General features: G+C 47.2%; 1 protein-coding gene across 6 annotated transcripts; it reads right to left on the bottom strand.

Annotated features, from left to right (window-relative positions):
• Positions 1 to 9,842: 9,842 nt before the first annotated feature.
• LOC109249261 (glycosylation-dependent cell adhesion molecule 1-like) lies at positions 9,843 to 15,234 on the bottom strand. 6 transcript variants are annotated; one of them, XR_002072516.2, is made up of 5 exons: positions 14,610 to 15,234; positions 11,179 to 11,223; positions 10,942 to 11,097; positions 10,206 to 10,430; positions 9,843 to 9,965 (listed from the first exon to the last, which is right to left on the bottom strand). XR_002072516.2 is itself a non-coding variant. In XM_019419638.2 (4 exons), exons 2-4 carry the CDS (start codon positions 10,970 to 10,972, stop codon positions 9,850 to 9,852), a joined length of 372 nt encoding a protein of 123 aa, XP_019275183.1. In that variant the 5' UTR covers positions 10,973 to 11,223; positions 14,610 to 15,234; the 3' UTR covers positions 9,843 to 9,849. The 6 variants fall into 6 exon arrangements, 2 of the variants coding, with proteins under 2 accessions (XP_019275183.1, XP_053751097.1); XR_002072515.2 differs by having other exon boundaries at positions 10,942 to 11,093; XR_002072514.2 differs by lacking the exon at positions 14,610 to 15,234 and adding an exon at positions 12,139 to 12,462.
• Between the last annotated feature and the right edge of the window lie 306 nt (positions 15,235 to 15,540).

The raw sequence follows: 15,540 nt of genomic DNA, 5'->3' as shown, positions 1-15,540 counted from the left end.
GAAAGAAGATCATTTGTCTTTTGGAGGTTGGTTTGGAAGGGGTAAGGGTGGAGGCAGAGAGGTTAGTCAGGAGGCCTTTGCAGAAGTCTAAGTGACAGACCATTCTGGTGAAACTGGGGTGGTGGCATGGGGATGGAGAGAGTGGGATGAAGTCAAGATGTATTTTGGAGATAGAGTCTAAGGCTCTGTCGATGCGGGGATTGAGGCAAAGGCAAAAGTCAAGATTGAGTCTTAGGTTTTTGATTTGAAGAATTGAGTATATGAAGTTACATGTAATGAGATGGGAAGGTGAGGTGGACAAGTATATGAAGACACTAGTTCAGGTGCAACAACAAGGTCTCGATACCCTGGCTTAAGTGGAAGTTAAACATGGGTAATATGGTGGCTTCACAATATTCAAGACTCAGGTTCTTTCTATCTTGTAACTTGTCCTTTTCAAAATGTGGCTTCCATTTAGTGGCCTGTGATGGCAGTGCCAGCTCTCACCTCTTCGTCTCATTCCAGTTGGTGGGAAGGGGGGAAAAGAGAAGGGGAGGACGTAACTCCTTTTCTGTCACTGCCCTCTATAATTTGCCATCATCATATTGGCTCATATCCTACCGGCGGCAACCAAGTCACATGGCCACATCTAACTGCAAAGAAGCCTGGGCAATGGAGTCATTAACTACATGGAAAAGGTGGTGACGTAGATCAGGGGTCTGGGTAAGGCCAAAGAGTTGGTACAACTGAACTTCTAGAGGAAAGGAGATGGACGGTCAGGAGGTGGTAGATAAGATGTGATTCTTGGAGATTTTGGAGGTCACTGTGGTGAAGTGTAGGCTGAGGTACAGAGGTCAAGGACTGAGAAGCCAGAGGGTCGGTGAGATCATCTGTGTGAATGTGGAACATCATCAGGAATGTTGACAGGAGCAAGTGAGGGGAAGAAGAGCAGGAGTTGAGGTCATCAGTGAACGAGGGGGGAGGGTTGGGAGGAGGGTGACAGCCTGTGTTCAGAGCTTCCAAGGAGAGGAGGTTTTGAAATTGGAAGGAGGAGCAGAGCTATAGAAGCAGCAGTGGGAAACCGGGAGGCCTTCCCTTCCCACATTCTAGCTCTGAGGTAATTGGCAGTGAGAGGGAGAGAAGCCTCCTCTTGAGAGCCTTGTAGGGGCTGTGGGACTCTCAGGAAATCTTAAAAATTTAAGACTAGTCAATTGAGAGAACACTCAAAACAAGACATTGGCACTGTCAAGGAGTTTGCTGATCACATGCCAGGAGTTCCTGAAGTCACAGTAGAAGGGTCTGGGAGAGAGGCCGGGCAGAGAATTGGGTTGGGTTAGGGAGATGGGAGTCTGGATAACTGGGTCTTGGAGGCTTTGGCTTGACTTTGGCCACGACTGAGGAAAACAGAACGGGTGTGACAGGAGGGATTCGGTTACCCACCTTCCTCTGAGAGCAATTGGAACAGGGTATAGATTTTAGTACCTCCCTGGATGGTTTGGGACCTCTGGCAACTGATTCCTGTGGTACCAAGGCCTAAGTGGGTGTGAGTGGTGGCTGATCCCATGGGAATGTTAGCAAAATCATGGCCCCCAAGATACCCATATCCCAATCCGCAGAATCTGTACTATGTTAGCCTTCATGGCAAAGGGGAAATAAGGTTTGGGATGGAATTAAGGTTGCTAGTCAGCTGGCTTGAAAATAGTGAGGTTATTCCAGATTATCTGGATGGGTCCAGTGTAAGCACAAGGAACCTTAAATGTGGGGAGAGATTCAGGAGAGAGAACCAGATGGGTGGCAAAGCGAGAAGAGCTTGGCTGGCTGTGGCTGGCTCCGAAGATGGGAGGATGGGACTGAAAGCCAGGGAATGTGGGCGGCCTCTGGAAGTTGGAGTGAGCACTGACAGGGTTTCTCCCCTGAGCCTCCAGAAAAGAATGTGGCCCTGCTGACACCTTGATTTCAGCCTCGTGAGACCCATCTTAGACTTCTGTCCTCCAGAACTACAAGATCATACAGCTGTGTTGTTTTGAGTCAGTACATTTGTGGTAATTTGTATTTAGACACTGTACTTAGGAAACTAATACAAGATGAAAGGATCTCCTCGTGCAGGCAAGTGCTCCCTCCTGCAGCGTGGGGGTGCCGTGGCAGCTGGGGAGACAGAACACTCATGGGACAGGTTTCACCAGGGAGAGCGGTCCATGTGTTAACAGGAACGTTCCTGAATAGCGTTGCCTCTTTCTCTGCTGCCCTCTCATGATGCAAACACACACATTTGGACAAGGCTTCCCTTCTCCTTCTCTCCCTTGGGGTATGTCTGCTGTTTCCCCGTCTGCTTACTGGCTCAGGTAGGGAGGAAGTAGAGGAGGCCTCGCTTGGACTTGTGTCTTGACCGCGTTCTTTAGTTCAGCTTGTCAGAGAGGTCAGAGTACCGTGGGTTGTCTGGCACTTGTCTGGCCATTAATAAAAGTGATGCTTTGTTCTCCTTTCTGTCCCCTCTTCTGGGAGCACCTTCTCCATGGGCCTGATTCAGAGGGATGGAGGGTTGACAGGCTGTTGGGCCACCCTGCAGCCTTGACAGTAAAATCAGACACTGGCCTAGGGGGACGCCAGCACGGTGGATTTTAACAGGCAAAGGCTTTGAAGTTAACTTTGACCTGCAGCTTTATGGGTGCAGCTGAAGTGGGAATGAAATTACCCCAATTTCATGTGGGTACAGAGCACAAAATGGTTACATTTTGGCTTCCGATTATTTGTGCTAATCTTTGGTAAGTGGTGCGAGGTTGGCTGTCCCCGATCCTGATTGTCTACTTTGTTTTAAACTACACTTAAGGGGCACCTGGGTGGCTCAGTCGGTTGTGCGACCGACTCTGGCCCTGGTCATGATCGCGTGGTCTGTGAGTTTGAGCCCCGAGTCAGGCTCTGTGCTGACGGCTCAGAGCCTGCAGCCTGCCTCGGATTCTGTGTCTCCCTCTCTCTCTGCCCCTTCCCCGCTCATGCTCTGTCTCAATCTGTCTCTCAAAAATGAATAAACGTTAAAAAAAAAATTTAAAAAACAAAACAAACAAACAAAAATTAAAATAAACCACATTTAAGGCCACAGATGGAAGCATGGAAGGATTTTATTTATGGCCTGCCCACAGGGTCCTAGAATTATTCCTGCCACACAGCCTCAAGTTGGCTCTGGGTTGTACATTTATTAAGTCAGCCCTGACCTCTGATCTCAGAGGCCTGCTGTGGGATTAACCACATAGGTGTGGTGCACTTTGCACAGATAAAAAGGACCACGACCCCTTCTGTGGAGGAAACACCAATGTGGATGAAAAGAATCAATGGAATTATTACAAACCTAAAGGTTGGGTTTGTATCTATTTATCAAGGTGTCTTGAATATTGTGTCTTTAGAAATCAGACTTAGGGAATCAAGCAGATATGGGGAGCATTTGAGATGCAAGTCTTGGTCTTAACAGGGAGAAAAATCAGCAAGAAGAGGAAAGAAAAAAGAAGGAAGTTCTGTTGACTGAGCTGGAGAGAAAGATAAGATTTTCTCAGGAGAAAGGTTGAGTTCTTAGGGGCCTTATTTGAGATATAGCAAAAGAAAAAGGAAATGTCTCCCTATCAAGTGTTTTTAAGGACTGAACTAGAAAAGAGCAGAGTATTTATTCATTTCTTCTGGGCAAAAGATATGAACAGGCACTTTTCAAAAGAAGACATCCAGATGGCTAACAGACACATGAAAAAATGCTCCACATCACTCATCATCAGGGAAATACAGATCAAAACCACAATGAGATACCACCTTACACCAGTCAGAATGGCTAAAATTAACAACTCGGGCAACAACAGAGGTTGATGAGGATGCGGAGAAAGAGGAACCCTTTTGCATTGTTTGTGGGAATGTAAACTGGTGCAGCCACACTGGGAAACAGTATGGAGGTTCCTCAAAAAACTAAAAATAGGACTACCCTACGACCCAGCAATTGCACTACTAGGTATTTATCCAAGGGATACAGGTGTGCTATTTTCGAAGGGGCACATGCACCCCAATGTTTATAGAAGCATTGTTGACAATGGCCAAAGTATGGAAAGACAGACGAATGGATAAAGAAGATGTGATATGTATGCACAATGGAGTATTACTTGACAATCAAAAAGAATGAAATCTTGCCATTTGAAACTATGTGGATGAAACTAGAGGGTATGATGCTAAGCGAAATTAGTCAGAGAAAGACAAAAATATGACTTCACTCATATGTGGAATTTAAGATACAAAACAGATGAACAGAAGGGAAGGGAAGCAAAAATAATATAAAAACAGGGAGGGGGACAAAACATAAAAGACTCTTAAATATAGAGGACAAACTGAGGGTTGCTGGAGGGGTTGTAGGTGGGGGGCTGGCTAAATGGGTAAGGGGCATTAAGAAAGACACTTGTGGGGATGAGCACTGGGTGTTATATATAGGGGATGAATCACTGGATTCTACTCCTAAAATCGTTATTGCACTATATGCTAACTAACTTGGATGTAAATTAAAAAATAAAAATAAAGTAAAAAAAGAGAGGCAAACCAAGAAACAGACTCTTAACTATAGAGAACAAACTGATGGTTACCAGACGGGAGAGGGGTGGGAGGATGGATTAATTAGATGCTGGGGATTAAGGAGGGCACTTGTGATGAACACCGGGTGTGTATGGAAGTGTTGAGTCACTATATTGTACACGTGAAACCAATATTACATTGTGTGTAAAGTCACTGGGATTTAAATAAAAATTTCAAAAAGAAAAACAGAAAGAAATACTCATTTCTGGATCCGAGAGGATGAATGGGGCCGATTTAATAAGGATGCAAAGCCGACCGAGGCCGCTAGAGGGAGCCTGGATGGGGCGAGAAACCAACGTAGAAGGGTTTGCATAGTGTCGGCGAGGAAAGGACCCGCTTAGCGGCGAGCACAGCGACTATTGTTAGGTTAGTTTCAAAGGGACACAGTTATTTAGGAATGAGGGGTGGCGGAGGTATTGCCCATGCCCTGAGGGGCAGGCCCAGGAATTTGTGGTCAGGACCTCCCTGCTCCCTGAGCAGTGAGAAGATGAAATACACACTAAGGGGAATTCATGCAGGAAAGAAATCTAGATCTAGCCACATCTAAGTTAAATTAGGACTACTGGGAGCATTATTCCAAATTTTTAAATATCACAAGATGGCAGAAATGTCTTAAACGCCCGACTTTAAGAGAAGAGATAGTAGCATGCTCCCCACCCTCTAGTGGTAAACTGAATGTCCAAATTCACCTCTCCATGGGACGCGGGAGGCCGCTGTGGCTAAGGGCTGGCCTCCTGTATCTTGAATCCTCATTAAGGGTTCTCCCCACCGCCCCCCCCACCCCAAAACTCCACAAGACTGTTGTGCATTAGATTCTGGGCACATGATTGCTCTGAGGCCTGAGAATATGCTTGTGCTTCTAAGTTTCATTGGTGTAAAGCTGGTGCCATAGTATTATTCTGCGTCCCAGTTACTCTGACTTTGAATAAGAGGGACCAGTGAGCTGCTTGGGGATAGATTAAGTTAATTTTGGAGATGCCGGGAGGAGCTGTTTACATTTCAGGGGGGAAGACCAGGATGTAGCCAGTCTCCTGCCTCCGGGCGTTAACAGTCTTGCTCCTGACTCTGGGGGGACACTCCCCAGGCTCGGGCTCTCCACCCTGCTCATCCTCACCAGGCTTGAGGCGTCACCACAGTCCGCCCTGCTGTCACACCTTGGGGGTCTGGAGACGGAGCTCCCCCCCAGGCCAGAGAGAGGACAGATCAGGTTCCTCACCCCTTCCCACACTTGGGGAAGCTGAAGTTGCAGGGAGACTATGTGCACCTACCCCTCCCTTCAGATCCCGACCTTCTTCTCCCAAACAGCTGGAGCCCACACAGAGAACCCTCTCCAGCCCATCCCAAGAGGTCACGGGGTGTTGTCAGGTGGGGAGGCCCCGCCAGAGCCCTGGCAGCCGCGTGGGGGAAATGGAGAACTGACCTTGTGGCCGACGGATATTCTTGAGGACCGGGGATGTCCAGGCAAATGGACGAAGCTAGGTTCCTTCGGAGTGATGCCTCCTGGCTAAGAACGAGCAGAACAGGACATGGTAAAGGGAAGAATTTTGGACGTTTCATTTTCTTGCATTCTAATGTAAAAGAAAAGTATACTGAGATTTTGTTTTGTGTTACTTTTGAAATTAGGAGGGGGGGTTAGGTTCAAATTTAGAGTATTTCTTGGTTGCTAGAATTGACGTATTTGATATTTTATGGTGCCAGGTAGTGTTTATTTTGTAACCTGCAGGTGAGCTGTACTGAACAACGACACAGCCAACTGGAGAGAGGAAACCGAGTTTCTGTTGTCTTGGAGTTAATTTTGGTCCCCTCTGGACCCAATCAAGAGGACTTGGGGGGCAGTGGTTAATTGGCCACCCCAATGATTCTAGGAGGATATACAAAGAATAGTGATGAGAACTTGTTACTTCATTTTTTGTTTGTTTGTTTGCAAGTATTAAGTGAGCAAATATATGTAAAGCACTCAGAAACTTATTTCTCCATTTCCTGTTTGGAAATCTATTTCTTATTTCCACCTTTCACATAGCAGGGGCTACAGAAATCAGTGGGCCATATGATATGGCCACTTTGGTTTTTTTGTTTTGTTTTTAAATTTTTTAATGTTTATTTATTTTTGAGAGAAAGGGTAGACAGAGCGTGAGTGGGGGAGAGGCAGAGAGCGAGTGAGACACAAAATCCAGGCTCTGAGCTGTCTGAAGCAGGCTCCAGGCTCTGAACTGTCAGCACAGAGCCCGACACGGGGCTCGAACCCACGAACCGTGTGATCATGACCTGAACCGAAAGAGGACGCTTAACCGAATGAGCCACCCAGGTGCCCCTGATATGGCCACTTTGTAGGTCAGGGATGGCCAAATATCTGTGACATGGGAGACTGCTCTGATGCATGGCTTGTCTTCTCCTCCCCCCCTTCCCCTTCCCTTCCTGTCTTTCCAGCCATACCTGTGATTGGTTGCAGATCCTAGGTCCACCTGTTAAGCCAAAAGGGTGGAGAGAAGAGAAGGTTACTCCATGTTGAGGGTGTTCCCTCTTAGAAGCACCCTCCCCACAAGAGGAACAGGTTGGAGGGAATACTTCCCAGCCTGTTTTCCCGTGTGTTGCTTACTCTCCTTTGGGGGAAAAGTAGATGATCCTATGGCTGAGAACCCCAGAGTAGCTCATCCTGCCCTATCTCTTGTTTAGTCTGTGAATCGGGGGTGAGCTGGGGTAGGGTGGGGTGGGAATGGGGAGATGGGGTCAAAGCCGAAGGCTCCTTTGGCCTGGGGTCTCCTATCCAGTTTTAACCAAGAGCCCTGAATTTTGGGTTTATAGAACATCTGTCCAGCTGCTAGGAAGCTGGATGCTTTCACCATTATGTAATGACCCTCATGTCATTTTTTTATTGGTCTCAACTGGAGGGTCAGAACAATGAGTCTGGGGCTTTTAATCTCCAAGACACTTCAATTTTCCTAACCTAATCTTCTCAAGGAACTTCCCTTCCAATTCTTTCCTAAACTCCAGAATCTCTCACCACCTTCCTCTGTCATTTTGGCAAGAATTTATGCCTCATCTCAAGAATTTATGCCTGGCAAGAATTTATGAGAAAGACCTATAATAGAACTTTCCATCTAGGTTGGGTGATGTTTTTGGTGGAGTTGTGAGTGTGTCTTTGTATTGGAGGGGAGGGTGGGTAACTAAGGGCAGTGGGCAGGTGGAAACTTTCTGTACCAGGAAAAAGTGAAGGAAGGAAGGATGGAGATTATTTTATCTGCCCCCAGCTGTGAACACACTTCCAGTTTTTTCTGGGCCAGGGCAGCACCTGGCCTGCATTGCTGTGGGTGGATCACCCTGTTGATCTTCCAAGTGCATTTTTTTTTTTTTTTTTATGTCCTGGGGGTAGGATAATAGACATCAGAGGTGGCTCCTGAGTTGGAAAAACTCAGTCATTCATCTGTCTTTCCTTATTCACACACAGAACACTTCACTTCTGACACTTCTTGTTCCCAGTGCGTGTGAGTTTTCTCCCATCAAGCAACTCTGGTCAACTGGGTGTCCTACAATCCAACTCAGCTCTGACAGTACCTGGAGGTTGCATCAGCTCCCACAGGGAAAGGGCTCAGTCTCACAAGACTGTCCTCCTTCAGATGCCAATTGCAAGTCTAGGTTGTCACCTGTTCTTCTGACTGATCGGCTATAAATCATATAAATCAGAGCTTCCCATGACCCTTCCCTTGAGTTCAATTAACTTGCTTCGGCTCAGGGAAATGCTTGTTTACCAGTTTATCAGTTTATTAAAAGATATGATAGAGGATACAGTTGAACAGGCAGACAATGAAATACCCAGGGCAAGGTCCAGGAGGGTCCTGAGAGCAGGTGTTTCTATCCCAGTGGAACTGGGTGATGTCACCCTCCTGGTGTGTGGATGTGTTCACCGACCTGGATGCTCTTAGAACCTCACTGTAGAGGGATTTTATGGGGACTTTATCACATGGGGCATGATCAATCATTGACTCTGTTTCCAGCCCCTCTCCCCTCTCCAGTGAAGTAGGGGTGGGGCTGAAAATTCCAAGCTTCTAATGATGGCTTGGTCCTTCTGGCAGCCAGCCTCCATCCAGGAGCCTCCAAGAGCGCACCGGAGTCACCTCATTAGAACAAAAGATGCTCCTGTCACTCTTATCACTTAGGAACTTACAAGAGTCTTAGGATCCCCATCGCTGGGATGTGTCAAAGTCCAGATACTAGAACAGGGATGATTCCAATGTGCTTATCCCTTAGGAAATTACAAGGATTTTGAAGCTTTGTGCCAGGTTTGGGGGAACAGAGACCAATACATATATTTTCTATTATCTCATAGCTTCCTTCCTGCCTTCCTTCCTATCTCCCTTTGAATGGGCAATCTTCCTTCCGTTTGTAAGACCAAGAGAGATTTTTATTTTCCCAGTCTCTTCTTTCCCCATTTGGTCCCATATGCCTTTATAGTGAAAACTGCCCTGGGTTGTGTGTGTGTGTGGGGGGGGTGGGGGCGGGGTAATTTGGCACATATTAGGTAGATGAGTGTGACATATAGTAGACACTGGGTGGTTGTGTGGTGGTGGGTAAATGGGTAGACCCCATCCACCCTGAGGTGAAGCTGAAGTCTTGGCAAATGGGGATGTAGAGGAAGGAAGGTGGAGAGAAGATGAGAGGGCACAGGATGGGACCCTGGGAGCATAGAGTGCATGGTCAGAAAATGTGCCAGGAAGGAAATGGGGGGCTTGGAGAACCAGTAGAGTGCAGCACGTTGGGAGGTCAGTGCGGGGAAACTTTCTAGGAGGGGTAATCGTGTCCAGTTCTGCAGAGACCATGAAGAGAGGAGTAGGGACCAGAAATAGCCACTGGGCTTGTTGCTGTCAGTGATGTTGGGGGGAGCAGTTGCTGGAGGGTGTGAAAATGTAGATTGCAGGGGGTGAGGGGTGCAGGGGGTGAGGGAGCAGGGAGGCAGTGTGGATGAAGAGGAGGGGCAGCTTGAGGGGAGTCAAGACCTCACAGAGGATATTTTGGGACGTGGAGACTTGAACAGGTTGTAAGCTGAGGAGGGGAGGTTTAAAATTAGAGCGATGGGGTAACTCAGGAAGAATCCTAGCGGAGTGGGGGCCTCCGCCTTCCCTCCTGGCCCGACAAAGCCACCACAGAGCCAGACTGGGATGCAACGCTTTAATAAGGGACGTGGGGAGCTGAGAGATGGTGGTCAGGGCAAGGAGGGTTTGGGTGCCGTAGACACCAGCTTTGGCCGGGACTGGGCCTTATTATCATTAGGGCCTTATGACTTCATAGGCATGAGGGAGTAGGTTTTTTCAGATAGCTCATGGTTTCTTTTACTGTTTTGTCCACATTCTTCCCGATTTTATGGCCGAGCTTGGCCAGTTTTCCCTCTGAGGTGGTTGCTGGGGAACATTGGGAGAGAAATGGCAAAGTAAGGTTAGTCCCCTCACGCCTCCCCCACACTCCTCAGTGCTGGCACAATCAGTGGATCCTCCAAATCTCATTTACCTTTAATTTTTGTTCCCCTTCAGCTTCCTTTCTCTTTCCATCCCCAACTTTCTCCCCCAAGGCAGTGTCCCGCCACCGCGTTTTTCTGTTTAATGCCTCCCTCCCGGCTTCTTCCCCTTGGCCCTGGCTCCTACCAGCCCTGGGAGTGAGTTCTGTAGTCTCTTCTGACTGAGAGGCAGCATTTCTGATACTGTCCTCCTGGGGGATGGGGTGAAGCAGCTCGGGCCTTTGACGCTTTGGTCTCCTGGTAGATTTGGTCATATCATCCTCTTCAAAAACCAGCTCTTCTCTGGAGATGAGAGATTCCTCAGAAAGGTTTTCAATGGAGACATGGTCCTTTTCAGATATCAGCTGAGCAGCTGGGACCAAGGAGATGAAATGAGGGGCAGAGAAAGAGCTCATGGTAAGCAACAGCCAGCCAGCTCTCTGCCATATCCCTTAACATGCAGAGAGTGTCAGGGTTGAGCCATTGCTCAGTCAGTGTAGACCAGAATTGAGATCCAATACCCGCACCCAAATCTATGAGCACCTAAGGGCACACCCCTGATTTTGAATGGTGTTAAATAGGGATTCCATTTCTAGCACATTCACCTTCCCAATGAAAAGAGATTAACTATGCAAACACCCGATCCATTGTCTGGTGCATAGGAGGGGTTCAATAAACACTGGCTCTTTTTTTCTGAGTTCTGGGTATTGCTTGAGTCTTCCTTCTCCGATAAATTGGGGGAAGCTAGCCTGAGACTGAATTGTGTTTATGGATAATCTACAAAGCAGGGTCCTGCGATATTCATGACTTTGAGGCGGTGGAGGAGCCTGGGATGGAGGAGCCCCTCCAGCATCCTCCCCTCAGGGTGAGCTGAAACTCCCTACCTGCTAGCATTTGGGTATGAGATATAGTCATCTTCAATGACTACCCAGCATGAAGTGCTGTTCAAATTGTTCCCGGCCCCCAGATCTTAGCCAATTAGTGCAGCAGGAAGGATTAAGGTCCAGCGCCAGGAGGGATGGTCTCTGCTCCACTTCTTCCTCAGGTGGAGAATTCATCATTTACTGGACCATCTTTCACTACCACCAACTCCCTCTAAAGGATGCCAACATGAGACTTACGGGCATTTATGCGTTGAGCCTGCAAGTGGATCTCATCTTCTGGCTCTGAAAAATAAGGGGTTAGAGTTTCCGGAGGTCTTAAGACATTTGACATGTGAGATGCTTGTATGCACCCACTCCCCACCCAGCATTTCCACCTTCCTTATCCTGTTCTCTGTCTTAGCACTTCTTTTTGTTTTTTTTTTAAATTTTTTTTAATGTTTATTCATTATTGAGAGCTAGAGAGAAACTGAGCATGAGCAGGGGAGGGGTAGAGAGAGGGGGAGACACAGAATCTGAGGCAGGCTCCAGGCTCTGAGCTGTCAGCACAGAGCCTGACGCGGGGCTTGAACTCACCAACTGTGAGATCATGACCTGAGCCGAAGTCGGACGTCCAACCGACTGAGCCACCCAGGCGCCCCTGTCTTAGCACTTCTAACACACTTACATAATTTGTTTAATATGCCAATTATCTGTTTCTTTCTCCTAGAATGACATCTCAATGATGACTGAGGTCTCTGTTTTGTTAGTGTATCTCAAGTGCCTAGAGCTGTGTGTCTGGCACAGAGTAGGTGCTCAATAAATAGTCGTTAAATGAATGTGTGTATATGTCTTGCCCTCATTGTTACAGAGGGAGGCAGGGGGGCCCAGAGGAGGTCAGTGGTTTTGGTGTGTCCAGCACCCTCAGAGGCTGGAATCTTATCTGAATCTCTGTTAACCCATAGTCCACCTTGATTTGGGTCCAGTTGGCTCCTCTGGCCCCAGCGCCAGGATTTCTAGGGTGCAGGATTCCTGGTATCATGAGTCCTAGTCCCCTGCCTCCACACCTCAGCCATCCCGGGTGTGCACTTTTGGTTATGCGTTCTCCACACGGTGCATTACAAGGATTAAGGAGGGGTCTTCCTAGTGCTGACGACTCTCCAGCGGACAGCTCAGTGACCTCTGGGGAACAAAGAGGAGTGTAGCAGAAGCCAGACTCACCATTAAGGATGGCGAGAGAGGTGGAGGCTCAGGTGGCCAGCAGCAGGATGGTAAAGAATTTCATGGTGAACCTGTAGCCAGATCCGTCTTCCCTGGGGAGGCTGTTTAGTGTTGCAGAGGCAGTAGTCCGGCAGAGGCTTTGTTTATCTTGGGGTGGGAAAGGGCTCTGGGGAACCTGGTTCCGGATTGGATCTGGGGGCATTCCAGGTTTCCCCTCCCAAGTTCCCTTTTCTGAATACATTTGTTTTTAGGAAATGGAGCTTCTGGGAAACCAGTTAACAGGAAAGTAAGACCTCCAGCATTTCCCTGGCGTGGGCCATGCCAAAGGTGTGTCAGCCCCAGGCTCCACCTCGGGAAGTCCTTGGAATAACTAAGTGGGTGTGAGTTTCTCTCCTTCATGGTACTCATTATTGGTGTAATTTTATTTTTATTTGTGTGATCAGTTAATATCTCTGTGCCCCAGGAGGACAGAACTTCCGTGATGGGTGGTGGAACTATGTTTTGCTTGCCACTCTTTTCCCAGAACCTAGAAGGAGCTGGTACATAGTAGGCACCCAGAATATATTAGGAGGGTGAATGAATAAAGGCAGGTAGGCTGCAGATAAAACTCTGTCAGTTCAGGAATGAAGGAGCGCGGCCGTTATAGGAATTCTGATTACATGCCAGGTACTGTGCAGTTTGTTCATATGGGATATTTTACTTAATTCATCATGGTTGTGAGGTATGTGTTACTCATCAAGCAGGAAAAGTGATATTCACAAAGGTGAGGTCACATATCTGGGTGGATTTGAACCCATGTGAGTCTAACTCCAAACTATGCCTGCTACAGGTAAGGTCTGGTGGCTCCAGAGATGGGCGAGATGAAGCAGTGAGATGCCCAAAGAGCCACATGAGAGGCGGTGGGGGACGCACCCAGGACTTGGGCCTGGCTCTGGGCCTAGGGCTGAACTCATTGATCTCCTGTGCCTCCCTCAGGTTGGAATTTTTGAAAAGTTTTTATTTAAGTTCCGGTTAGTTAACATACGGCGTCATATTAGTTTCAGGTGTACAGTGTAGTGATTCAACACTTCTGTACGTCATCCTGTGCTCATCACAAGTGCCCCCCTTAATCCCCATCACCTATTTCACTCATCCCCCCCCCCCCCCCCACCTCTGGTAACCATCAGTTTGTTTGTTCTCTATTGTTAAGAGTTTGTTTCTTGGTTGGCCTCTCCCCCACCTCTCTTTTTCCCCCCTTTGCCTGCTTGTTTTCTTTCTTAAATTCCACATATGAGTGAAATTATATGGTATTTGTCTTTCTCTGACTTATTTTGCTCAGCCTAATACTCTCGCCCCATCCCTGTTGTTGCAAATGGCAAGATTTTATTTTTTCATGAAGTAATATTCCATTGTGTGTGTATTATATATATATATATGTATATATATATATATACCCATTTATATTATATATTTATATTTATATTATATATAATATATATATACAAAATTATATACAAAATTATATATAATGTATATTGTATATATATACAATATATATAATATATATATAAATATAATATATATTATATTTATATAATATAAATTTATATTATATATACCCACATATATATTATATATATGTATATATATATATATACACATATATATATTCCACAATTTGGTTATTGTAGATAATGCTGCTATAAACATCGGGGTGCATGTATCCCATTGAATTGGTATTTTTGCATTCTTTGGGTAAATACTAGGTTGGAATTTTTGATAATCTCTCTGGGACATGTTTTGGGATCATCTCCAGGAAGGAGGGGGTCGGCTGTACCCTGAGACAGCACCTCCGGTCTTCAACAGGGGGCGTGGCTTGCTGGGGGCGTGGCTTACGCCCTGAGGGTAAGGTCCCACCTGCAGGCCCCAAGAGAACTGTGGACTCTGTGGGCCAAGGTGCGAGGTGAAGCCTTCTTACCTCCCCCTTCCCCCCTGGCAGCAGCGGGAGGGAAGAGACTGGGGGCTGGGGTCAGCCTCCAATCGCTCTAGCCCTGCTGTCTCCTTGGGCAAGTCTTCCAAGTAAAGGAAGTTTGTCTTGGGCTGCCTCCCATCTCCCTTTCCTCCACAATTGCCCCTTTCTGCGGCAGCCTCCCCTCCCATCGCCTGGGGCACGTAGGAACAGGGTGGGGACAGATGGAGGCATTCACAGCGAATCCTTAAGGGTACCGTTTCCGTTCTGCAGGCTTATTTTCCAATGCCCCCAATAATCCACAAGTTTAGCCCTCCATCGTTTGCAGACTAGGCTATTTCAGTGGTTTCTCACTGGCTTCCGGCCTCCAGTCTGTCTCCACTGCTGTCCACCCTCCATGCTAATGCTAATGCCTGATGTGCAGGCCAAGGCTCTACTCAAAAGTCTTTAAGGACCACCCATTACCCCTAAGATAAAGCCCAGTCTCCTTGACCATGTGATCAGGGCTTTCCACGTTTCTGACCTCATCACTGGCCCCCAGGTGCTACTTCCTGCTCGATAAAATGTTGTATGTGTTCATGCTGTTCCTCTCTCAGAAATGCTCTTTCCTTTCCATCTGTCTGCTGTGTTCCGACATCACAATCCACACCAGGTGTCATTCCCTCCCTGGAGTGACCCCAGTCTTCTCACCATCGCGCCTCCCTCAGTTAGTCACCTCCCCTCTGCCGCCCTGCGATGCACTGTTCCTGTCTCCGTCTTTTCACGTTTCCACCCCGCCACTATTTACTGAGTGCCTGCCAGGTTGTAGGTGCTTGGAGATAAAATGGTGAGCAAAATCACCTGGCCCTGACCTTCTGGTTTTACTGTCTAGCATCTATCATATTCTCTCGTAATTCTCAGTTCAGATCTATTGCTCCTGCTGGTTAATTGCCATTTTGAGGACAAGAGCCACAGTTTATTTATCTCTGTGTTCCAATTTGGTTAGCACAGATCTTAACACTAGCTAAGTGCTCTAGTCTAATGATTTGAATGAGTCAATTTGCGAGTTCAAAGCTGGCCCCTGGGGGATATGTTTCCTTTTAGTGGGGAGAGAGGGACCTCTGAGAGGCCTTTTTCAACAATTAAGTATTTCAAAAGAATATATTGAACGTCTGCCATATGACAGACATGAAATGGGTACTGGAGGTTCAACACTGAGCAAAACAGACCTGGTCCCTGCTCTCCCAGGTGGGATTGCCAGATAAAATGCAAGCCATGCAGTTAACGTATGATTTTTCAGATAAGCAGGGAATAATTGTTTTAGCCTAAAAAATATTGCATGGCACATACTTATAGTAAAACTTTGCTTACTCAACTGGGTGTTCTATATTTTATTTGGTAAACATGGCGATCCTGCCTTAGGGCTCCCCACCAGCCTCCAGCCTCGACCATCTGTCCCTCCAAGAGCCCAGCCT

This window comes from Panthera pardus, unplaced genomic scaffold (assembly GCF_024362965.1).
Source record: "Panthera pardus isolate Hobbes unplaced genomic scaffold, ASM2436296v1 HiC_scaffold_6, whole genome shotgun sequence".
Classification (NCBI taxonomy): domain Eukaryota; kingdom Metazoa; phylum Chordata; class Mammalia; order Carnivora; family Felidae; genus Panthera; species Panthera pardus.
The sequence above is the reverse complement of the archived record's forward strand: the minus strand, read 5'-3'. Positions and strand labels throughout refer to the sequence as shown.